Source organism: Zalophus californianus, chromosome 10 (assembly GCF_009762305.2).
Source record: "Zalophus californianus isolate mZalCal1 chromosome 10, mZalCal1.pri.v2, whole genome shotgun sequence".
In the NCBI taxonomy this organism is placed as follows: Eukaryota; Metazoa; Chordata; class Mammalia; order Carnivora; family Otariidae; genus Zalophus; species Zalophus californianus.
In genome coordinates this window covers 105,236,738-105,261,461 of record NC_045604.1, presented here as the reverse complement: position 1 = coordinate 105,261,461, position 24,724 = coordinate 105,236,738, and the positions used below count along the sequence as shown (strand labels likewise).

The 24,724-nt window shown below is 62.3% G+C and overlaps 1 protein-coding gene across 5 annotated transcripts; it reads right to left on the bottom strand.

Annotated features, from left to right (window-relative positions):
- Positions 1-858: 858 nt before the first annotated feature.
- On the bottom strand, positions 859-23,559 carry RASA4B (RAS p21 protein activator 4B). 5 transcript variants are annotated; one of them, XM_027613911.1, is made up of 22 exons: positions 23,391-23,559; positions 18,520-18,576; positions 17,515-17,628; positions 16,938-16,999; positions 15,784-15,913; positions 13,756-13,837; positions 13,082-13,213; positions 12,762-12,853; positions 11,368-11,485; positions 10,981-11,131; positions 10,637-10,701; positions 10,191-10,303; positions 9,768-9,960; positions 9,423-9,560; positions 8,693-8,837; positions 8,244-8,410; positions 6,270-6,407; positions 5,102-5,237; positions 3,500-3,620; positions 1,645-1,709; positions 1,355-1,513; positions 859-1,017 (listed from the first exon to the last, which is right to left on the bottom strand). In XM_027613911.1, exons 1-21 carry the CDS (start codon positions 23,453-23,455, stop codon positions 1,392-1,394), a joined length of 2,406 nt encoding a protein of 801 aa, XP_027469712.1. In that variant the 5' UTR covers positions 23,456-23,559; the 3' UTR covers positions 859-1,017; positions 1,355-1,391. The 5 variants fall into 5 exon arrangements, 4 of the variants coding, with proteins under 4 accessions (XP_027469712.1, XP_027469711.1, XP_027469713.1 ...); XM_027613910.1 differs by having other exon boundaries at positions 859-1,513; XM_027613912.1 differs by having other exon boundaries at positions 859-1,513; positions 17,515-17,623; positions 23,391-23,528.
- Positions 23,560-24,724: the final 1,165 nt, after the last annotated feature.

The window sequence follows — 24,724 nt, the reverse complement described above, 5'->3', positions numbered from 1 at the left end:
CCCCCGCCCCCAGACCCACACTGGCCTTGACTCTCCAGGCCAAATGGTGGGAAGGGGCTGCTCTTTAACTGGGGAGGGGTAGAAGGCAATGAGGGGATGGTGTCCTGGGGCATCTCCACCCTCCTGGGCCATTCTGGCCAGGTTTGGGCCCAGGATGCTACTTAACTGGGCTGGCTGGGGGAGGGAGGTGTAGTTTTTACCCAAAAGGGGCCTCACTCCCTGCCTGATAGAACCCAGGGGTTTGGGGGTACATGAGCGGTAGGGACAGTGCCAGGTACGCACTTGTTGTAACCCCTCTTCAGGCTGCAGCGGCCACCCCACCCCAGGACCCTTCTGGAGGAGAGAGGGTGGTAGGTGTTGCCACACTGGGTGGCTGTGTGTATGCAGCTCATAACCAGGCTCCTACTTGCGGCAGCCCCATAAACGCACACCTCTCCTTCCCGTTCACACTGCATTAGGGCGCAGTAGACCCTGGGGTCCGTACTTCCTGACCACAAGGTCCTGGAAACCGAAGGAAATTGAACAGGGGTGACGACTGGTGTGAGGCCCTGAGGAAGTAGCCAGAGAACAGGGTGTTGGTGATGGGGGAGGGGCGGCGCAGACTCAGCCACCCCTGGGCCAGGAAGGGAAGGTGAGGCACGTTCAGGCTCTAGCCTGTGGGGGATGGAGCAGTGGGACCCCGGGGTATGGTGAGGACAGCAGACGGGGAGAGAAACGAGTCCCCCTGGGATGGGGGGGGCAGAGGGGATGCACAAAGGCTATGCTGGTGGCCCCGTCGTTGGCCACCAAGGAGCCACTGGAGTCCCCAGGCCTAGTCCTTCCACCAACCCCCATCACAAGAACCCAGAGCCCAGGCAGTCACAGCAGGTTTATTGTCAGCAACAGAGCACCGGCGAAGCTCGCCCGGAGGGCCCAGCCAGCGGCCGGGGTGGAGGAGCAGGCGGTGTGGTGGCCAGGAGCTGGGGGATGCTGAGGTCCAAGCCTGGTCTCCTGGGCTCCGTGTTTCTTCCCACCTCCCTGGGTCCAAGGAGCATCAGTCCACCCAGGCTCGGGCCACCCTAGGGGTGGCTTCTGGCTAGGTCCGCCCTGGGCAGAAGAGAGGGCCCCTGGAGAGCGTAGGCTAGTGCCAGGGATGGCTGCAGGGCCGGCAGGGAGCAGCCAGGCTCCAGAGAAGAGCGGGAGTGTGCCAGGCGCCCTGGAGACTTCAGGCGGGCAACGATGGGCCTTCTGGACCGCCCCCCCCGACCCCCCAATTCACCCAGCCCACGAGAGCCCTAAGCCCTGCTCCCCAGTGAGTGGGAATGAAGTGAAGAGCCGAAATTGCACCGGGGGGGGGGGGCGGGTCTCCAAGCACCTGGCAGGGGGCTCGGCAAGGGCGCAGGGGGTGGACCTCACGTCTGCAGCGCCAGCGGGCGGTTGAGCCCCGAGGGCCGTGAGCCGGCGGGGCTGGAGCTGTGGGCCTCCTGGAGGTCCTGCAGCACCTGCAGCAGCTGGGCCAGTGGGTCTTCGGGGGCTGGAGGCAGATGCAGGATGAGAGCGGAGCAGCCAGGGCCAGAGGGTCCCCCGCCCCGGAGTGGGGCCCCGCCCACAGCCCCCCGGAACGGAGCTCCGGCCACTGCGGGGGTCCGGCTGGGAGGGACCTACCTTCCCCTGGGCCCATGCGCACAGAGCCTGCCCCTGTGCCCGCACTCAGCTCCCGGTGCTTCTCCCTGTGGAGGAGGACAGAGTGAGAGCACGTGGTGCCCTTGCCAGGAAGGCTGGGTGACCCCGCGTAGGCCTCCTGAGCCAGAGGGGATCCTGGGAGCGGGGGGCCGCCGACCCCTTCAATCTGTGGGGAAGTAACAGGGGTCCAGGTAATGGTCCCCTGGTCACCTGCCACCTTCCCTCTTCCAACCTCCTCTGGTCACCTCCACCACGGTGCGCCAGCGGAAGGCACTTCGGAAACCCAAGTTCGAACAATGTCACTCCGGTTTCGGAGGACCCTGCAGAAAAGGGCCAACTGGGGCCTGAAGCCCCAGGATTAACTGGTGGTGGGACAAGTTTCCTCCTTATGGGAGGACGAGCCAGTTGCAGTTTAAGCACAATTCCTAACCGGGATTCACCAGAGGTCCCTGGGCCCTCAGTTACGACCCTGGCAGCCCACACGGAGGGAGAGCGAGCAGCCACGTGGACCCCAGGCTTGAAATTCCTTGCTTCGGAATTCCTCTGGCTTGGTCTTTTTGCCGGTCTCCCTGACGAGTTTCCGAAGAGCTATGTCCCTGTAAGAGCTAACGAGCTGCTCCTCCTGAGATGCCTTCTAGGCCCCATGGGGTCAGTCCGGTCCCCTACCTGCCCTGCTCATTTGCTAATTCGACACTGACCGCAAGAGAAGACATCGTTCCCAGCCACCAAGCATCCAGTAACTGGTTACAGCAGCCACAGGAAGTGGGCACAGCAGGGACTAAGGACGGGCCACCGTGTCAGGGGATCAGAGGTGCCGGTGGGGCAGAAGGTCTGGTGGTGCTCCATGGCAAGGAGGCGAGGCGGAATGAGAGGAGGGGTGGCCGCGTGGTTCCGGAGCTGGGGAGGCTATGATCAGGCCCCTGGGCACTGGTCCCGTGGCGGGACCCACCTGAACCCAAGGTGGCTTGGGTTCCAATCTTGGCTCTGCCACTTCCTGACTTAAATGGGGGACAGCTGTGGGTCCCGGGAACAGAGCAGACAGGGTGGTGACTTCATCCAGTAGGTGGCGAAGTCACCGAGCCAGGGGGCCAGACTAGGGGCAGAGAGGGAGATGGTGAGTGACAGGACCACACCATCAGAAAGGACGTGTGGCCGCAGAGTGACCTGGGAGCTGCTGGAGAGACTGGCTCACAGGGGAGCGAGCGGTTCTCGTCCGACCCCATGAGCTTCGAAGGGTTCTGAGGAAGAGATTACACCCTGGAAAAGTTGATGAGGCACAAGGACAAGAGCCACCACCCCTCCAGGGCCCTGGGGACTGGGCTGTGGGGCAGAAAACCGCCCCCATCCCAGCAGGCTCAGGGAAGCCGCTCAGGGCTCAGGGAAGCAGCGGGTTGCTTGGAGATCTCCCCACTCTGGACTCCACCTCCAGAGATTCTGAGTCAGTGTGGTAGGGCGCAGGCATTCTGGTTTTTTCTGAGCAGGAGCCAAGGGCTAAGAACCAGGGCATTACGGAGATGGCTGAGGAACTCAAGAGAGCTGGCTGAGGACAATCCCTGCGCTCCGAGGGCACAATGGGGAGGCCGGACAGGTTGGGAGGCTGCGTCAGTCCGGGGCAGGATACAGCCATGGCAATGACTTGTGGCAATGACCCGGGCCTTCTGCAGCCCTTGGGCCTTCCTCCTCACTGAGCCAGCCTCATGCCGCAGAGACCCGCGTGCCCCTCCCCAGGTGTGGCTGCAGAAGGGGCCAGGCCTGATCTGCAGCAGGAGACCAGCCACGTGGCCCCAGCTCCGGCCCTCGGCCGCCACACTCCCCAGGGCCACACAGGCCTCCTCACCTCAGTGCGGCCTCCACGCCCAGCAGGTGCCGGTAGATGAGCTGGGCCTCCAGGTCATGATCCAGAGGGTCATTCCACTCCTGTAGGGTCACCCGTGACCGGGTCTTGTCACAGCCCAGATCTGGGGGCACAGAGAGGGCAGGGTTGTGGGCAGGGCCCATGAGAGCTTACGTCCAACTTTGTGGCAGTGCAGGTGGGGACACTGAAGCCTGGAGAGGGACAGGAATGGGCTCAGGGGCCCCAGGAGGGCAGCAGCTCATCTCTGCCGGGTGCAGCTCCTGAGCCCGGAGATACATGACTGCCAAGCACGGGAGCCGCGCAGGAGACAACTCAAGGGGGCTGTGGACGGCTTTCTGGAGGGCTGCCTGCCCAGAAGGAAGAAGGGAGCGGCCTGGGACCGTAAGATCATGGGGCTGGAAGCTGAGGGCTTCATGCCTTGGAATGAGCCGGCCCTGCCACCTGCTGGCCTGACGACCTTGGCAGAGACATCGGCCCCCATTAAGCCTCGGTTTTCTCCTCCACAGAATGGGCTACCAGACCTGCCTCCTAGCTCCCTAAGGAGTCCCCCTCACCAATAAGAAGGTCTATCACCATGAAGGTCAAAGCCAGCAGCTGCAGGTCAGGCCAACCAGAGCTGCCACTGTCCCCTCCCAGACCCAGGGCTGGGCTGGAGCAGGTGGGGCGGCTTCCCAGGGCCTCCCGTGCCAGGCTCCAGGGGCTGAGTCTCTTCTGAGACTGTGGAGCAAGAATTTTGTAAAGCAGTGAGCCTGGGTGGCTCAGTCATTAAGCGTCTACCTTCAGCTCAGGTCATGACCCCAGGGTCCTGGGATCGAGCCCCGCATCGGGCTCTCTGCTCAGCAGGAAGCCTGCTTCTCCCTCTCCCACTCCCCCTGCTTGTGTTCCCTCTCTCACTGTGTCTCTGTCAAATAAATAAAATCTTAAAAATATATATATATTTTTGTAAAGCAGATGGAGATCAGAGAAGACCTTAACAGTCCCGGAACTGAGCTGCCGATAGGGAAACCAGCTAGTCACAGAAGGCCGCTTAAATTTAAAATCATTAAAATGACATAAAATTAAAACAAACTTCAAACTCCATTCCTGGGCCACACTGGCCACGGCTCAAGCCACGTGTTTGTAATGAGCACAGGCGCAGTACTGGACACCACTACCACCATCACGGAAAGTTCTAGCAGCAGCTTGTCTCGGCCATCCCTCTGGTGCCCAGGGTCCCCCACCTGCAGCTCCAGTATCAGGCTGCCAGGTGGGAACGTGCAGCTCAGCAGCAAGGAGTTCCTACAGTGTGTTCCTCGGAGCCCTGGTTCACAGGAACCTCCCTCCCCGGCCAAGGGCCCTTGTCCCGTGAGCTAGTGTTACACTCCAACTCGTTTCCAGGCCTCCTCAGGGCCCTCAGCGAACCCACGTGCGGCACCCACACCACGTGGCACTTCCCAAACTCCCGTCACAGAACCCTTCCCGCCCAGAGCACCTGCAGGGACTGGCCCGCCGCCAATTCCTCCCCACGGGTGCACAGGTGGCCCCCAGCCAGGCCAGCCAGGGTGGACAGATGCCGTGTAGAGGGGCCCACGCCTCCGCTCCCACCTGACTTGTCCTTCTGGTGGCAACAGCTCCACTTGTCCCCGCGGAAGACGCCAGGGTGGTAGGAACCCAGCAGGCCGGGGTTGCTGATGCTCACCTTCCGCAGCGCAGACAGCCACTGGTTCAGCTCGTTCACACACTGCAGGGGGCGCGGGGGCCGTCAGAGGTCACCCCCTCCAGGAAGCCTGCCCCCCTTCCTGGAGCTCCCAGGCACATGGCCTGACGAGCAGAGCGCCGGCTGGACGTCGGCCGCCACTCGCCCCCTTGGCCATGCCTTGGGCAGTGTACAACCTGCCAACTGTACGGGGTGGTCACCGTTTTCCCCTGTAGCTCCGGGCAGTCCCTCCCAGGGACAAGCCAAATGCCCTCTGACTTCAGCCTTCCTTCTTGCTCCCCGTGTCCTGCCCCCAGACATTCTCTCCTTCACGATGCCCCTTCTCAGAGGCCACCCGTCAGAGACCCTCCCGCCCACCCTTTAGAGAGCAACGTCCCCCTGCTGAACGCTACTCTGTCCCCTCCCTCTCTCCCTCAGTCTCCTTTGTGCCCTTCAAGGCACTGCCACCATTTGACATTTTAAATATTGATTTAGTGGTCCGTGTGCCTCCCTGGGAGACAAGTTCCACGAGGGCAGGGCTCTTTCCCCTGCCGCTGTACGCCACCACAGAGAACCACGCCTGGAGCCTTGTAAGCGCTCCACAAATACCTCTCAGATGAATGGATGAGTTAGTACATAAAGAGACGAGAATTTGAGAGCACGTACTCAGAGCCACACGCCGGCATAAATATGTGAGGATTACGTGTTGATGTGTTCCACAAACACAAAGGCACCAGCACAGACACTCAGAAATCCAGTTTTCCGCAAACGTGTACAACGTGTGAGGCTCCAAATCACAGGACCATACACGTCCTTACCCTGGACCACGCACAGACCTACACTTGGGTGCCTAGACAGGCCCAGGGAAAGCCACGGGCACAGGCCCCCAGAGCCCAGGACACACGCACGCATGCACGCACGCACACGGACACACAAACGCACTGCACTCACATCAGTTCTCACACCCTGCTGGGCCTGAGGCAGCTGACAAGGGGGTAGGAGGCTCACTGGGGCCTCCTTCTAGCCCCCCCACCTCCCCAGCAGCTCTCCCCTCGAGCGCCCCCACGCGGCCCCCACCTTGCACTGCAGGTACACGGTCTGGGGCGTGCCCGCGTCGTCCTCGTAGATGACCTGCATGACGTGCGAGCTGCCAAAGCTCTTCTCCTCCACCTTCTCTGCCGCCCGGATGTTGGCTAGCTTGACGAGGGCGCTTTTCTGTAGTGGGCCGAGGCAGGGAGACTCAGGGTCCGAGTCGGGACCACTCCGTGTCCTAGTTCTGGGCCTCAGTCTCCCCTTCTGCAGCCCCGGGGGTTGGCTTAGGGGACCCGGCTCTGTGAGTGACCCCAGCCAGACAGAGCGCAAATGGTGGTTAAGTGCCTGGCCTCTCGAGGGTTCGCAGCGATCATGGGAGGTCTGAGCTTTGAAAATGTCTGGACTCCCAGCATTCCCCAGGCCTGGAAAGTAGCACCTGCCTGGACCAGGCCCTGTGCCTTTCCCCTTATGAATAATCCCCCCCGCCCCCCGCCCCCGTGCCTTTACCTTCCCTGTCTCCTGGCCCCTCCCCACTCCTGCCATCATCCAATCTGTTAAGACACGAATGGGACAGGGAAAAGCTGTGCGTCTGACGGGTCTGTGTCCCTGAGGGACCCCCAACCTACTGAAGCAGAACCTGGGCTAGCAGCCCCCAACCCGGGGTCTCCCATCAGAACTCATCAGGGCCCTTATCACCCAAGTAAGAGCCCCCATGGCCCTCAGGAGAGCACCCACTCCCCCCAGCCTGGCATGCAAGCCCACCACCCCTGCTGGCCCCAGTGACGAGCAACGAAGGGCAGAGCTGCCTCTTGGGAGGAGTAAGAACACCTGGAGGGGAGCCCCGAAAACACACATCTGGGGGTGGGGCCTCCCAAAGGACAGAAGATGTGCTGCCCTCTTCTGCTAAAAAGGAGACAAGAAGGAGGCAGCAGTGGGGATGCACGGATGTGCCCACAAAAGGGCAGAGCTCAAAGCCAAGGAATGGAAAGGGGCCCAGAGTGGCATCAGGGAAAGCCCTGCCAGGCTTGGCTGAGGCTGCAGAAAACGCTGAGGGGGCTCAGCGACTGGGCAGCTGCTAGGAGTGGAAGAAACTAGAAAGCGAGAGGCCCAGGCTGAGGCTCCTCACCCGGGGAGCTCCCTCACCCCCTCGGTTCTCCCATCAGGTGCTCAGGGCCGGGTTGGGAATCCCTGGAAGACCGTCCCCAGAGCCTGGCTGGCGGGAGGTCGGGTCAGCCCAGCTAGGGGTCAGCAGACCCACCGAGAACATAAGTGCTCCGCCCTTCCTGGGAGAAGAGCATGGACAGGAGACCAGCCTGGGGCCTTGGGTAAAACCACTGGCTGAGATCCTGCCCTGTGCCGGGCCCGGGCTCTGCACCCTCAGAGTGATCCTCTCCTCTGCCCTCAATGACTTGGGCAGAAGGGACCGTCGACCCCAGTTTGTAAGCCAAGACACCAACTAAAGCTCAGAGAAAATGAGACACTTCCCAGGTGCACAGGGCTGGAAAGCAGGACTCCTCCCAGCCCCCCTCATTCCTCCACCTCCCAGAAGCACCCCTCAGCCCCCCACCCCACTCATGCGCCAAGAAGCCAGGGCTGACATGGCAGCCACAGCCTGTCCCTTGCCCCCTGCCCTCTGGGCAGAAAAGGTTCTTCCCTACGGGTCTTAAGAGATCCTGTGGCTAGGGCGCCTGGGTGGCTCAGATGGTTAAGCGTCTGCCTTCGGCTCAGGTCATGATCCCAGGATCCTGGGATCGAGTCCCACATCGGGCTCCCTGCTCCTTGGGAGCCTGCTTCTCCCTCTGCTTCTCTCTCTCTCTCTCCCTCTGTCTCTCATAAATAAATAAATAAAAATAATAAAATCTTTAAAAAAAAAAAAAAAAAAGAGATCCTGTGGCTGCCACCAGAAGCCTGGTCCCGCCCGGTTTTCTTCTCTGATCCCGGTGGGCCCTGGGATGGGCTCCGAGGGAGGCACAGGTGCCTCCAGAGTGTTACAAACCCCTCGGATCCCCACTTGCCCACCTTAGAGCTGGGTGTCTTGGCGAAGCTGAGCGCCTCGGTGGTGAGGGAAAAGTGGAGTTTCTTGAAGGAGGACATGAGGTGGCCCTTGCCCTTGGTCCTGTGGATGAAGAGGGGCCCCTCCTTCACCGGCGGTGCCTGCAAGCTCAGTGCCCGCTGTAGGTCCAGCTCTGCCGGGCCAGGGAGGGAAGGTAAAATGTGAGCCCAGGGACGAAGTAGGGACTGCAGCAGAGCCGCGAGGGGCACAGGCAGCAGGTGGGCAAGGCCACGGGACGGGGCAAACGGGATCAAGAAGCTGCGGGTGCGACGAGAGAGACAGAGGAGAGAATAAACGGGACCTGGAAGGCTGTGGGCAGGGCCGTAAGACAGGCCAGTGTGGGTGGGGCCACGGGGCAGGGGCGGAGCAAATCTGGACGGAGAGGGTAGCGTGGGGCCGCACGGGGAGCGCTCACCCTCCTTCTCCTCGATGTCCACCAGTTTAGTGATGAAGTCCTTCAGCTGAGCCACGCCCTGGCGCACGGTGGGCTGCAGCGGCTCCATCCAAGCCTCCTTGGCTCTGGAAGCGGGCGTGTCCATGTTGCCCACATTCTGGACCGCCTGCAGGTGACAGCAGCCAAGGGCCAGGCTCTGCTGGGTCACGGGCCCCCCCACTGCAACCTCCCCCGCCCCGCCCCCAAATCGGGGCTACTCCCGCGGTAAGAAACGGAGGCAGAAGCGGCACGAGCTCTGCTCATGGGCCCGTTCCATCCGCACTGGGGTTCGGGGCTGAGCCGATCACGGAGTTTGAGGCCTTTCGGGACCTGACAGTTGAGACTACTTGAGGGCAACCTACTGGCCTTCCTCGACAAGTTTAATAGGAGAGTGCTTCCCCCCCCACCCCACCCCCCGGGTACGCCGGGCCCAGCCTGGTGCCAGGCAGCTCGGTGCCGCCTGGGAATAAGCAGATCTGGGGGTTAAAAGGCCCGCATTCACACACACAGGCAGTGCGGCCTTGGGTAAGCTCCTTCCCCCGCAGGGACCTGTTTCCTTGTCCATGAGCTCGGATGACCACGAGAAAGCTTTGTCAGCTGTGCAGTGCAGTGCCACCGGCGTTCCTGGAGCCAGTCGGGGATACACTGCCATGCAGGCAAGGGCCCCGTGGGCACCCGGCTGGGCATCCCGCCCGCGTCCCCGGGCCCGCACCTTGGCCAGCAGGAGCAGGGTGCGGCTGGTGCGCGCGTCCGCGTGCCGCTCCCGCAGGTGGAAGAGCTTGGGCGCCATGATGGCGGGAGAGAAGAAGCGCAGGCACAGGAAGCTGGTGACGGCGATGAACGGCACGTTCTGGGGGGCGCGGGAGAGCAGGGCTGGACGGCCTGAGGCCTAGTCTCGGGACCGCCCGCGGGCCTTTGGTGCTGTCCCCGCCTCTCCCGTTCCCCATGACCCTGCCTGCGGTCCTAACCCCCTACCCCCCACCGCTACCGCCACCGCCGCGCCCCGGGACGCCAGGGCTCCACCGCCCCGCCCCGGCCCCACCGGCAGGGGGCGCACCTCATGCTGGGCGCTGGGGAAGCGCTCGCGCACGCGCCGGAAAAGCTGCCGGAAGGTGGCGCGGACCACGGCGGGGCATGCGCGAACGGAGCGACTGAGCGCGCTCAGCAGCGCCCCCAGGTGGGTGCGCAGCGTCTGCGCGCTCTGCTCCAGCACCTCGGCCTCGGTCTGTGGGCGGTGCAGCCCGGAGCACCTGAGTGGATCCCGCAGAGAGGATGGAGGTCAGCGCCCCTGCACAGACTCGCACAGAGGCTCCCCGAGACAGGCGCGATAAGGCGTCAGCAGAGACAGGGACAGAGGCAACGCACAGATGGGCAGAGCGACGAAAGGCAGACCCAGGCAGAAAGGGCCAAAACATACACTTGCAAAAAGGGCCTGGCACCCCCGCCCCCCCCTCCTCCCCGGAATCACCCCTGGCCTCACCCTACATCCTTGACCTCCACTTTGCTGGGGTCCAGCTCCACGTACTTCTTCTCCTCAAACACCCTGTCAATGATGGGGCCCAGGACGCCGTGCAGATACCGCATCCCAGCCACCTGGGGGCCGCGGGGGGCGGCATTGGTCCCGCCTCCGGCCTCCAGCTGCAGGCCTTCTCCCTGCAGCTGGCCTCCCAGCCACCCCGAGCACCATCTGCCTGCCGTGTCCACTCTGGATAGAGCCAGGCACGCAAAGGGGACAGCGTGACAAACTGCTGCTGCGCGAATGAACGAGTGAATGGATGCATGGGTGGATGGATGAAATTCTTAGCCTTAAAGGGCCCTGGACTCCCAACCGAAGACTGGAGCTTAAGCTCCCACTCCATCTCTTGGCCCTTCTGAACCTCCGTCTCCTCATCTAGGAAACAAAGACCATATACCACTCAACCTCACCTTCAGAAAAGACTCCATGGACTTTGAGGCCAGAGAGTTGCTCCGGAACAGGGTGTTAGCCTCACCTACAAGCAGAGGTTCTAGTGGTTAGGGGGTTGGGGAAGGACAGAGGACCACGGGGATGGGGGCTCTAAGCTGGCCCCTCTGTAAGGAACTACCTTGCCACCTCCCAGCACACTGCCACACCTATGCCTTTTGCTCTTTGCTTTGCCTCCTCAGACCCAGCTAAGCTTCCTACAGGAAGGCTTCCCGGATTTCTCCCCTCTCATTATCCCTGGAGTCCTAGGCTCCTGGTTCCCCTCTCCACCACACCCTCAGACAGGCCGCCCCCTCCCAGGCCTCACTGGTACGACCCAGCTCCAACTGGAAGAGCAGGTCCAGAAAGTCTTTGGCCAGTCCCTGCCCCAGGAAGAGCTTGAGCAGGTTGGTGGCCACATCCTGGCGGCACTCGGTGCTTGTTGTCTCCTCAATAAGTGGTATCAGCTGCCCTGGGCCCTGCGGGAGGCAGCAAAGACAGGCAGGGTTGGAGGACCCACAGGGGAACCCAAACCCTTCACTCTTGAGGACCTCAGAGGACCACGGGGAAGGGGGGGTGCTTTCCCAAGGGATGGCAAGGGGCCCTGGGCACTGGCTACTTCCTTACCATCCTGAGAACGGAGCGCTTTGCTCTTCAGAGCAGGTGTAGGCCTGTGGTCCCCGGACCCTCCCACCTTCCCCCAGGGCCCCCTCACCTGGGTGCCCAGCTTCACCTCACAGCACAGCAGCCGCACCAGGGGCTGGTAGCAGCCGGAGGGCAGTACCGTCTCGTCCCGCAGCCGCACCTCCAGCTGCAAGGAGCCCAGGCTGCCCCTGGAATGGGCAGCCTGTGACCTCTCCACCAGGGACTCAGGCCACTTGGGCCAGGCCCCCTCCCCACTGCCGCCATGTTCCCCACTGGGGGCCAGCCTCTCAGTCTCTCGGCTCATGCCCTCCACCTTGCCTCCCTGCACTGCCTCCCCCCCCCCCCACCGCCCCAATTCTTTCCCCAAGCTGCTTTCTTTCCCCGCTCGGAAAGCCCTTCCCACCTCCAACCACCCTCACAGCCTGGCTTCCTGCCCCCCTCTAGACTCCTTGGACTCTGAGCTTGACCCATGTGGATGTGCTGGGCTCCCCAGCCTGGAATCTGTAAACTCTCAAGAGAACAGCTCCTTCGTGTATACGCTTTACACTGGAAGCAAATCCCCAAGTGTCATAACAACCTGCCAGGGGCAACTGAGGCTCGAGCAGGTTAGGCAACTTGCCACAACAGATCTAACTGCCAAGCTCCCCTGCTCAGATCCCTCCTGGTGGGGGCGCTGGCCAAGGCTTAACCGTCTGTAAGGACCCCTTCCAGAAGCACAGCGCAGTTCACTAAGTGATGATGCTCAGCACGGCCTCATCCGCAGAAGCCCTCCAAAGGGCCCTTGGCTGGTTCTCTGGAAATGCCTCGCTGCTGGACACAGTCGTCTGCCCTGCCCTACCCTGTCGATGGTGGGGATGGGGGGTCTGGGGCTTTCTGCAGAGAGACAGAGCTGAACCATCCAAGGTGGGGGACACTGCTGATTCTCCACCTCCAGGCTGAGTTGTGGGCAAGGAGGCCAGAGGGCTTCCTTGATAGGGTTGCCAGATTTACCAAAATAAAAATACAAGACGCCCAGTTAAGTTTGAGTATCTTTAGTACAAGTCTGTCCCCAGTACTGCATGGACATACACTGAAAAATGATTCATTGTTTGCCTGAAATTCAGCTTTAAGTGGACATCCTATATTTTATCTGGCAACCTTATTCCTGGAAAATTTGGGGGGGGGGGAGTCAGAGCTCTGGGGACTTGAACCCTGGGTCTGAGGTCTGCCGAGAAACCCTCAAAAGGAAAAAGTCTGATGGCCTGTTCCAGAATCTAGCAGAAGGTAGAAAGCAGGAGACCTCTACCGCCTCGGAGCTAGGAGGACAGGGCTGAGTCCAAGGCTGTGAGAAGGGCCAGGCGGCAGGACCAGCCAGGATAACAGTCTGGGCCCAGTGGGCAAGGGTCTGCCCCTCCCTGCGCCTGCCTGCCTGATGGAGCCAAATGTCAGCCCCCACCAGCCCCACTGGCAAGCCCAGGTACTTACTCTCCCCGCCGACTCTTGGACTGGTCAGGCTGCAGCCGGAACCAGCCCTCCTCCTGCTGGGTCGCCCACAGTCTCTGGACATTGAATATCACCTGGGGACAAGGCAGACGCGGGGGGGGGGGGGCACGCTGAGGCTGGGACCCTCAGCCCTCTTCCTTGCCAACTACTGTTCTTTTGGGGGGAGTCCCTTCTGGGGGGTCCCTGAGCACCAGTGGCTCATTCTGGGGAGTGCCCCTTTGGGGCTGCCGGAGGGGGATGGGGGGCTGGAGGCCAGGCTCAGAGGTGGTGGCAGGTGTAGCCGGAAGGGGCGGGGCACTCACTTTGCCCAAGAAGTCATTCCGGCTGACAAGGTCCCAGTCCCAGGCTTCCACACACAACGCCTCCGTGGCCCCCTCTTCCAGCTCAAACTCAAACGTCTCGTTCCAGCGTGGGTAGCATGATTTCTTCACAATCTGCCCAGAATGGGAGGAGGGGTGGGGCTGACCCCCATGGGCCCCCCCGAGCAAGGCCCAGCCACGGGCACAGCCAACCCCAAACACCCCACTTGGGATCCCTGCAGGGGCCTTGCAACAACAGAGGTATAAACTTCCTGTCCAAACCCCTATTCACTTCTCAAGGTGGGGAACGGAGGCCCAGGGTGGGTAAAGTACTTGTCCAAGGCCACAGAGCGAAAAGGTAGCGGACTGCGCTGGGAAACCAGGACCCCACCCCGTACCCATGCTCGTGGCTGAGCCCACCACCCCGGCTGTTTCCTGGAGCAAAGCAGTGGGGGGAGCTGTTGGACGGTGCAGATGAACCCCACGCCACTGTCTTGGTCCAGGAGGCCGGGACTGAAAGGCAGCTGGGGCTGTAGGGGCCGGTGCCAGAAGAGCCAGGACCTGCTATGTACCGGGATCACCCCGCTTTTCTAAACCTCTTCTGTGAGACTGCAGTCCCAGCCTGACCTCCCAGCTGATGAAGGCCTGCCCGTCCCCCACTCCCCCGGCCCCCTCACCGAGGTCTCCTGCGTCCGTCCGTTGTAGCGCACTCGGACGAAGGGGTCAGATGCACCATTCCGGTCCTTGGGGGCTAGGTCCCTGGGGGGTGGGGGAGCAGAGCATCCACTTCTCACACCCCCCCTCCCCAGACTGCACCCCAAGCGGTGGGGCAACCACACCAGGCTGGACTCATCCACGCCCTGGCAAGCCGGATGACTGTGGACAGCGCCTCTCCCTTTTCTGGACACTGATTCCCACGGTGTTCACCCCCACCAGCCTCCACGCGGCACGCACACCACGCTAGGGAACCCCCCATGGCTCCTCTGAGCTGACAGCTGCAGGCCGACTGTGAGGTCATCCTCTGCTCTGGGGAGTGGGGGAGGCAAGTGCATCATGGAACAGCCTGGGCTGTGCCCCCCACCCCACCCCGGGTTCCCAGTGCAGCCCTGAGCTGGGGCCGCCTCTCTCAGCCTATTTCCCCATCGGCAGAATGGAGAAGATAACCGCCACAATTGAGATCATGGGCTTCTAGAAGGCCTGCCCTGCAGTATTCCCCTACTTGGGGGGTGGATCTTGGGGAGCAGCCCCAATGGGCCATCCTGCTGATCCTTTGCAAAGCCCAAATCCCTCTTCCTTTTACTGCAATTACTACACCCCCAGCTCAGAGCCCTTTGTGGAATAACAGCAAAGCCCGCCCCTCTTCCTTTTACTGTAATTACTATTTTCCGCTCTTCTCCGTATTTTCCAGTTTAAAGCCTCTCAGGCCTGCTTTTCTTTCCTCCTCAGAGCTAATAGAGTTCCAGAACGTGGCCTTGAGAATCCGCCCAGAAAGATGAAGAGAAATACTCTTTCTGCACAGACAGCATCTCGGGCCACCCAGAATGCCAGTGGGATCTGAGTGGGGGGTGATGGGGGGCCAAGACCCCCCCCAACTCCACACAGAGGTCTGGACAGACCGCTCTTCCCGCCCAGGCACCTGCTAAGCGGAGGCCAGGTTGGCCCAACCACCGCGTCCCCAGGAGTCTCGGCAGCATGTGTGTGTCTGTGTGCACGTGTGTGAGCATGGCACGCACACGGGCCACAGACAGCCTGGTGCCAGGCGAGGCTGAGGGAGGCGGAAGCGGGTGGGCAGGGGAACGGAGGGTGGGAATGGCCGAGCGTGAGGGTGTGACCGGGCCTCTGCCCAAGTCTACACATTTTCCCTCCGCCTGTGCCTCGTCCACGCTCCAGCCCCAGGACAGAGAATCAAGCCAGGGGAGCCACAGTCCCTGCCTGCAGGAGAGAGGTCTTCCTCCCCGGGAAGCCGACCACCCCCGCGAGGACCCGCTCCTCCACAGGCGCTGGCCAGGCCCTGCCCTTCGCCCCAGAGGCAGCCAAGGACCCTGTGCAGGCGGCCTGGAGCCAGAAGGGAAGGCGCTCCTCATGGGGCGTGTGTGACTCACACTCAGGCCCAGACGGGAGGGGAACCTGCAGCTAAAAATACCCGGGGGGGAGGGGAGGGGGCCCTGTCACAGGTGACTCAGGCCCACCTTTCTGCCCAAGTCACTGTCCCTCCTGGAGAGAACCCCACCCCTCCCATCTGAGGACAACCCCCCCAACACACACACACACACACACACACACACACACTGGAGAGAACCCCACCCCTCCCATCTGAGGACAACCCCAACACACACACACACACACACAAATTCATACTGCAGTTAAACCCAGGGGAAGCCCAGTCTTGGCACAGGGGCTGCATGCTCAGAGTTTGGGGTCCCCTCTCGCCTGCTACCCCCACTGCTCTATGATGCCCGAAGCCCCACCATCAGAACATCACCCCGTCCCCAAAGAGACATAGCGTCCTGGGCCGGGTCACCCAGGAAACACCTTCGGGTCAGGGCAACCTCCCCAGTCCGCCTGTGCGCAGGCCTCGGTGGGAGGAGGAGCAGGGCCAGGACGTGGAGTGGGGGGTAAGGGGGGGACAGCAGGCGGGCAGTCGCGGCAGGTGTCCCTAGTTGCGTGGGGCCCACCGCCCCGCTGCCCAGACCCTCCCGCCTCACCTGGCCTCCAGCACAGAACAGCGCAGGCGGCGGGCCCGCGGCCCGGGCACCACTTCCAGGCGCAGGTGGATCTCGCCTTGCACCTCCTCATCAGGGTCGACCTCCGTCAGGTGGGCCCAGCCACTGAAACCTGTGGGGCCGGCGGCTCAGCCAGGGGCCTGGCCCTCTCCCTCAGCCCCTCCGGGTGCCACAGCGCCCCTCCACCATCCCCTCGGGGTCCTCTCGAGCTCCGGGGGACAGGGGCTCTCGTCCCCAGGGACAGATGGGGACACAGGCCCAGAAGCTGAGCAACAGCAGTTGGAAGAGGCTTGATGCAAATCCAAATCCGGCGACCCCTGTGTCCTTACTCTCGTGCCCCGCTGACCCTAACTTGTGGCAGGACCACCCTCTCTGGCCTCAGTTTCTCCATCTTAAAACAGCGACTCTTTTTGTCTGAGGCTGCTGGAGGAGGGGCCGAGCCCAGAAGGGGAAGCAACAAGGGACCAGCATCACTTGGGCCGGGGGACCTTGAGGGGCTGGCGGGGGCAGCGGGCAGGAAAGGCCTCTGGCCTGGCAGGCGCCAAGAGGCTCCGTGAGTCAGCAAAGTCGCCCTGGCCTCACAGACAGGAGCAGGTGTGTGCCGGGAAGGCCCGGGAGGAGTCACAGGGGTTCGGACAAGCAGAACCTGAACCGCCTGAGAGCTCGTGGTCTGAACCCTCACCGCCAGACAGGGACCCAGCCCGCAGGAGGCAGCACCTGCCCCGGGTCACACGGCGAGGCTGCGTCAGCATCTCAGCCATCATTCAAGGGGCCTCACCCGGCCACAGGCCGACCCCTTGGGCTTAGGACAGAGTGGCACTGGGGCCCAGGCTGAGGGGACCCCAAGGGTACAGAAAGAGCCAGCCCGATTGGGAGGAGGAGTCTCCACACCTCAGCAATGGAGCATACAGGGGCCCCTTCCTCTGCCTGCAGAGGCCCCAGATCCCACCCCTAGCAGCCCCTCTTTGCCCTAGGGGGATGCAGTCCCAGTAGGGGACAGAGTGGGGCCCAGGGCATTGTCAGGGTCTCAAAACTGGGGGAAGGCCAGGGACGGGGCAGACCAGTGGGGTTAGAAGGAGGGGGGCCAGGGGAGGGGAAGCAAGAGCAGGCCGTGGGCTCCCTCCCAGGGATCTTACCCTTAGGGTGAGTGGCCAGGGTGTCCCTGGTAAGGCAGACCTTCCCGATAACGTCGTCCCGGCTGGAGGATGGAGAGGGAGCCAGAGCTGGGCAGGGCTCCTCAGGGAGCCTGGGACCCCCCTCCTGCCCAGTTCAGGGGCCCTGTGGGAAGCAGGGAGGCTGATGCTCCAGTCACTTGCAGGAGCCGATCGGAGCAGGACCCATGACCCTCCTGCGGGCCCTGCATTCTGGACACTCTCAAGAGCATGTGCTAGGTTTCTGCATGTGGACGGACACATGGGCCCACATATATGCCAAGTTCATTCTGGGTTTCCTAGCTCGCATGCCCCCACGCACAGCCCAGCACACCTGTGCCTTTATTCCCGCACGTGCACGTGGATGATGTGGTGTGAGCAGTGTGAACACCCCCGCCCCCACAGACACCTGCTCGCTCAAACCCTGAACCCTTCCAGACCCTCCCGGGGCTCCCCCTCCCTCCAGGCCGTAAAGAGGAGGCAAAGCGACCAGCATTCTCAACAGGCCCAGCAGTGACACAGCAGGGTCTGGGCCCCATTTGAAGGGCGGGGGCCCACCCACCTGAGGGCATCTTCATCCATGACGTAGAAGGCCACCGCGTGGAAGGTGGGCGGCAGGTGCACCTGGTACTCCTCGCCCCAGAATGGGCACAGGGTCTTCCACACAGTGGCTGTCCTACAGGACAGGACCCTCAGCACCTCTCTGGGCTACCCACAGGCCCCGGGCCGTGACAAGACAGGGCCACGTGACTTAGGTTCACCTTTCCCCACATCTTCTTCGGTGGGCAGAACAGTGGAGAAGCTCTGGCCGTGAAGTTTAAGGTCGAGGCCAGAGACACAGAGGAGATGGGACCTCAAAGAGCCTGCCCAGAATTGTGGAACCCATGGGCAAAAGCGCATCCAGGGGAGGTGGCCCTTCTGGGTACAGGCTGGGGCCCCCTAGCCTGAAGCAGCCTTTCTGGGGTATAACCACAGTGGGAGACTCTCAGGGAGCAGAGACCCCGAGGGAAAGCCAGAACGGGGGAGGAGGAAGATGCTCAGGCTTTGGAGTCAGCCAGATTTGGGTTCCAGTCTGACTCTGCCGCCTCCTAGGTATGTGAGCCTAGGCAAGTTGGTCTCTCTGAGTCCCCTGTTCCTCCCCTGTAAGTGCAATTTAACAATATCACATCTAGCTCCTTGCAAGTTTTAAGTGGGCTGCAAAAGGTTTAGCACAGGGCCCGGCGGATGGTACTCCATAAATAACACCTACTGTTACTACTCATCATCCTCTGTCCCTTCCGAGGGCCATAAAGATCATAGAAAGGAACAGCGTTGGCGAGAGGCCCTTGGATGGAAGGCCTGAATGCCCGTTAAGGTCAGTAATCAGCAGGAGGAGTTAGAGGTCAGTTTCCTCACCTCCCAGCAGGTGTGTCAGGGCAGGGGCGGGGCCAGGGGATCAGACATTCGGAGCCCTCCCCCTCCCCTGCCCTGGGGTGTGAGCTGGAAGGGTAGGGGTGAGTGGGGAGGAGCAGGTGCACCCCGGCACCTGCCCTTAGTGGGGGGGTGGCGCTGGAGGGAGGGGCCGTACCGGATGATGGGCTCATTGTCCACCTTCACGATGCAGTAGGGGTCGCTGCTGCCAGTGCTGCAAGACACAAGGCCAGGGAGGGGCTGACCGGCGGCCGGCGGCAAGTGGGGTGAGGGTAGGGGTGCCCCAGGGGGCTCCCGGGCAGCTCAGCCCTCTGTGACCCCAGGAAGAGGACAATCAAGGCTGAGACACGGGGGCCTGGGCTGTGTCCCCAGGACCCAACGGCTCCTCAGGCCGAAACGTGTGCCCCCCGCCCCCACCCCTCATCAGTCTGGGAGGCCGGTGGTGAGCAAACGGCAGGAACCTGCACGAGGCTTCCCTGCACTGGTGCAGGGGAAGGGGAGAAAGGACCCTGCGGGGGGGGGGGGGCGGGGGGCCCTCCTGCTAGGGGGGGGTTAGATGCTCCTTCCTGCCATCCCTTCCTCCCGCCCCACCCCAAGGAGAACAGAAATAACAATCATAGCAGGGGACAGCCCCAGGCCAGCTCCAGAAATCCAGATTCATCTGCAACACCCAAGTGGGCGCCTTGTTCTCTCTCCCCTGAGCCCTTGCTCCCGAGGCTCCTCTTGCCTGGACGCCTGGACCACGCTGCCCACCTCCCAGAGTCAGCCCCCCCACCCCCCCACCCCCCCGCCTCTCAGAGCCCGCCCCCGTCCCAGAGGCAGGGAGTCCCCTGCGGGCCCACTGCCTGCGAACTCTCCATCTTTCCCCCCATCCCAGGACCGCTAGCGATGCGCTGTCCTCAGCTGCCACCCCCACCCGACCACCCGAGGGAGGGGCCACTTCTGTGTCCCCAGAGCCTAGGACAGGGCTTGGCACAACACAGGGGGCCCAGGGGTGTTTGCTGCATGAATGAATGAACAAATATAACAGTCTGCCCTCGAGCTCTCGGCCGTCTGGGAAAGAAGAAAGGGAAAGACCAAGCCAGGACTGCTCCAGTGCCCTGGTCTCTGGTTGGTAGGGGACTCCTGGGGTTGTGCGGGGCAGCCCCAGCCAGGCCTAGGGCTGGTCCCCGGCAAGAAAGGGGGTGAGGACTGTCTCCGGGAGTGCCTTTCAGGCCCAGTGTCCATAAAAAGGAAGTGATTTGCATGTTGGAGGTTGGGGAATTCCAAGCCCTGCTCCCCTTCTCAAAAGGGGCTCTTCCTGCAGTGGAAGGCATGAGACAAACATCTCCAAAGGTCCTCCCAGGACTCAGTTCCCTACACAGTGCAGTGGGGGCGCTCACAGGGTGACTGGGTCCCCGGCCTGATGGGAGGGCCAGCCCATGGCAGGTGTTTGGTAAATGTTGGCACGGCCCTAGACTCCTTGCTCTTCTGCCTGTCACTCCTTCCCGTGTCATTTAGGAGCCTCCTCCTCCAGAGAGCCCCTTGGCAACACCCTAGCTTGCATCCCACCACCCCAAAGCCAGGGGACTCGGGGCCTCCAGTAATCAGGCCCCTGTGCACCCCCAGAGCTGGGCTGATGGCAGGGCCCAGCAGCTGCATGCATACTTGCAGAGGAACTGGGAAGGAGGAAGATGTTCCTATGGGCTGAGACCTGGTGGCGGCGGGGGGTGGGGGGGGTGGGGGCGGGTCCCCTCTACCCTACCTCTGCCTCCTGGCCTGGCACCCCTAGCAGCCCTGTGAGCCCAGCTCTGCCCACTGGGCAGCTCTCACTCAATGAATGAATCTCTGAATGAACCATGAGCTTCGGGGTTTGTGTTACAGGCCAGATCATGGGGGTGGAGGCCTGGAGGCAGGAATGGACCTGGGCGTGCAGGGGCTGCGAGGAGCTGGGTGGCTGGATCAGAGAGGGGAAAGGGGACAGTGTCAGGAGCGGGCTGAGGCCAGAGGCCCAACCATGATCCCTGGCCAGGTGTTGGGCCCTGTGCCCCTGCCCAGTGCACAGTGAGGGCCCCGGACTGGCCCCCTGCCCCAATTCCCCTTCCCCAAGCCACTTGGGGAAGCCAGCCTGGCTACTTGCAAGGCCTCTATATTTAGCCCCTTGGCAGTTTCCAGGCTGTGGGAGGGGAAGGATCAGGGCAAACCCTGAAAATAGTCCCGGGCCCGTCCCCAGGGCCACCGGGCGTGGGAGCCAGTCAGTCACCGGTCATTATGAGACTTAGCTCCTGTCTGGCTGACCCAGGCGCACAAGGATGAGAGACGGTAGATGGAAACAGAACAGGAACAGGTGGGCTCTGAAAGCGGTCGGTGACAGGGAGCACAGCTGTGCTCTCTGCCCTTAAGAGAACTAAAAGCCCATGAGTGGAGATGGCAGCTCTGATGATGTCTCCCTCCCCAGAACTGTCTCAGTCAAGATGGAGCACTACAAAAGGTGGTGAGCTCCCCGTCCTCGGAAGTGTGCAAGTCACGGCTGGAAGGGAGACTGCTCAGGAGACAGGCTGATGAGGCATGGTCTCACCACCATCCCTGCCTCCGGCATTCAGTGAGGGCCTCCTGGGATCTCCAAACCCTTGCTGTCCTTGAGCCAAATGATTTGCATGGCATTTGCAAGGCTCAGTCCCCACTGAGCCACACGGCAAGCCTGCAACATCACATCGGCCCAGCTAGGATTCTTGGGCTGTCAGCAGCAGAGAGTGGGTCTGAATCCTGACTTCTCTATCTAAATGCTATGTGGCCTTGGCAAGTGACTTGCACATCCTGAGCCTGTTTCCCCTTCTACAAACTGAGCCTATCTACCTTATAGAACTAAGACAAGGATTAAATGGAAGGGTCCTCCACAGCCCTTATTCTCCTCTACCACGGACCAGGAGCCTCCCCAGGGCCCCTGGAATGCCAAGATGAATGAGTCACAGTTCCTACCCCTCATGGTCACAACAGCATGGGCAGCCCAAGAAGCAGCAACTGCTACCAAGGGCATCCTCCTGACTCCAGCTGACCCCAACTGCTGGAGGGCACAGTCGGGGGCACGATGACCAAGGCTGCCGGAGGGCACCAGGGAAAGCCCTGGAAGGGAGCCGAAGTTTGAGAGGGGTCCTGAAGGATGATCAGGAGTTTGCTGGAGGACTCTGAAGGGGAGTGTCTGAAGGCAGAAGCCCCTAAGTGTGCAAAAGCAGGGCTGCAAAGAGCCCAAATGTGAGGGGCTGAGGGGGGAGGGAGGGTCAGAGCTGGATTTAAGAGCCAGGTGACAGGTCTGAGGGCTTCAGGAGGTGAGGGGAGGTGAGTAGGGACGGGGGCAGGTCAAGGAAAGAGATCCTGGAGGCAGAACCAACACGACTTAGTGGCCACTCCCCACCGCCCCCCCCCCCGCTCCGGGAGGATGGAGCCCCAGGGTTCCCAGGCTGCGCAGAGGCAGGACTGGGCGGAGAACCTGGCACGGTAGACCCAGTCCGAAGCTTCACCGCCCGGGGCTGGGGAAAGCCTAGAGCCAGGCACTAGGGCCTGCAGGATGGGGAGGGAGGCGACAGACGGAGGGGCTGCTCCTTCCAGCAGCCACCAGCCAGAGGAGGCCAAGCTGACCTAGTTAGCGGTGCTAGCCTGGGGGGTGCTTAGAGGCTGGGCCTGGAGGCTGAGACCCTCCTCAGGGCTCATCCGCCTGCTCTCCCTAGAGCCCACATTCCCAGTGTCCGCCCCACCTACCCACCCCTCCAACACAGAAACCCACCTGGAGACGGCCGCCCAGCCCCCTCCCTCACCCATTGCCATAGCAACTGCTGAGGCTGGCCTTGCCAGGCCCAGGGGGCCTTGAACTAGAACTGCTCAAGGCGCTGAGTGAACAGGGAAACTCACAGGGGCCACTGTCCGTGTGAGAGAGACGCCCTCGCCCCAGCCTCCCGCACCCCTCCCCATTCACCACCTCAGGCAGCGGAGCCCAGGGCGGGCCAGGAGAGGGGGGGCACTCCAGACAGCGGACTTTGGACCCTATGCAGCCTCTGGGCTCCCTTTCCCCCACACCCTGCTCCAGGCAGCCAGCGCACCTCTAGCCTTGTGCTTAAGGGCTTTTGACCTCCAGTTTACAGAAGGGGAAAGTGAGGCTTCAGAGCTAAGATGCTGCCTTAAGGCTGTAGACAAGGGAGCCAGGGATGGGATGGGGCAGCTCAGCTCTGGGACTACTGAGAAAGAAGCTGGGACAAGGGGCTGCTGACACCTCCTCAAATCTGGCCAGGGACCAGGGAAAGCCCTAGATGTCAGTGTGGGTTAGGAGCTCTGGACCCAAGACCTTGCCCTGCCATTTGGAGCCAACATTTTCAGGTCTCCAAGCCTTGGTTTCCTTATCTGTAAAATGGAATGATGAGACTGCCTTGCTGAGTACTTGTGAGGAGGTGAAGCCACTGCATGGCGCAGATAAAGCCTAGGGCACAAGCAACAGCTGCTCCCCAGCCACCCCAACTTTGCACGGGTCCCAGCCTCCTGACCTACAGGTTCACCCTTCACGCCAGCGCACAGCTGGAAGCCCCGGGACAGCCCCGGCCCCCAGGGCCTGTTTCAGGTGCACACACTCGGGGACTAAAGGTTCCGGAATTACTGAGGAAGACCTCTCATTTCCAGAGGGCACCCCCACCCCCTCCAGCCACACCCCCGCAGTTCACCGAAACATCTCCCTGCGAGGTGCCCCCACGCTCAGCCCCTGTCCTATTAAAGCCCCTTCCCCTCTTGAGGCGCCATTGGCGCCCTCCCTGCTAACTCAAGCCCCTCACAGACCCCCGTCCCCTCCCTAGTCCACAGCCCTTCCCTGTCCCCCCCCATCCGCCCGGTGCTCGCAGCAAATCTTACTGTCCTCATTTCCCTTCCAGTCCCCCACCGCGGCCACACTCGCCACACCCTCGCCGCTGCTCCACTTGTGGGCGGCCGTGTGGACCCCAAAAAGGTCAGGCTTAAGGGGCAGCATCCCTCCCCAGAAAGTTGGGGCCCCCCACCCCCGGCAGCGCTCACATGTCCTTGGCGGGCAGGTTCTTCCCCTCCACGATGCGGATGGACAGTGAGCTGCGCTTGGCCATCGCGGGTTCACGACGCGGGGTCCGGGCCCGAGGGAGCCCGACGCCAGGGTTGGGTGCAGCGGGCCGGCGGGCGGGCGCGGGACTGGGCGCCGCGGGGGGCGGGCCGCGCCGGGCGCGGGAGGTAAGCGCGGGGGCGGGGGAATCGCTTCCACTTCATTCACCCCCGCCCCCGCCCCACGTGCGGGGGCCACTGCACCCGGGCGGGCCAATCGGCGCCTGGGGCTCCCCGGGGTGGGCGGGGCCGGCCCAGATCACTGCGCTCATTGGCCACCTGGGGGTTAGGGGAGGGGCCTGCGCCGGGGGCTGTTGCCCTGCTGGCTGGCCGCGGGCTGGCGGTGGCGGTGGGGCGAGGGCGCGACGGTCGGCGCCCGGGTGGCCTGTGCCACCGGTACGCGTGGGCGGCGGGCGTGGTCCCAGTGCCAGTCCCCAGGTGCACGGGGGCTATGGGCCCTAGTGTGTGTTCAGAGGCGTGGGCAAGTGCGGGGACACGCGGGCGGGGGACGTGCGCGGAGGAGCGCCCCGGCCACCCGAGCCTGACGCGTGGGACGCCCTGCGTAGGTGTAAGATGAATGAATGAACAATCGGACGAACTTAGCAAACAGTATGTCTGTTTGTGTTAGAGCCACCTGGACCCAGAAGGAGGCAGCGAGAGCCAGGGCGGTCCAGAGTTTTGGGGACCATGCTTTTGAGTCTCAAAGACCGGGCTTATTTTTGAGGACTTGCTTGGGAGGAGGGGGTTTTCTCAGTTGTCACCTCACTTAGGCCTCCTACCTCCCCCGCGGTGGGAACTTGGATGAGGCCCTCAGGTTCACAGAGGGAAAATTACTTGCTAGAGGTCACCCATTTGGCCCAGGCAGAGCTAGGCTTGGCCTCCCCGGGACTCCGTGAGCACAAGCCTTTCCAGTAGGGGCACCATCCTTCTCCCAGACTGTGTCCAGAGCTGAGTTTCTAGAATCCAAATCCACCCCTTCGTGGTTTTCTCCCAGATCGAGAGGTCACAGTCCTGGGGCTGGCACAGCCGCAGCTGGCCCTGGTCATCTGTCTGCCCCAGAGGGCACTGCCCCAAACATCACGGCACACTTGGGTCCCAGACCCAGCTTCACCCCTCTCTTGCCGGTCACTCTGAGTGGCTCTCTGATCTTCTATGAGCTGGTTCCATTTCATCACCAGCAAAGAGGGAGCAGCGACACCTGCCACAGATACACAGGAAACATTGTATGTGTGGGTGCCTAGCACAGGTTCTATTTTCTCTTATCTTCTGTTTTCTTT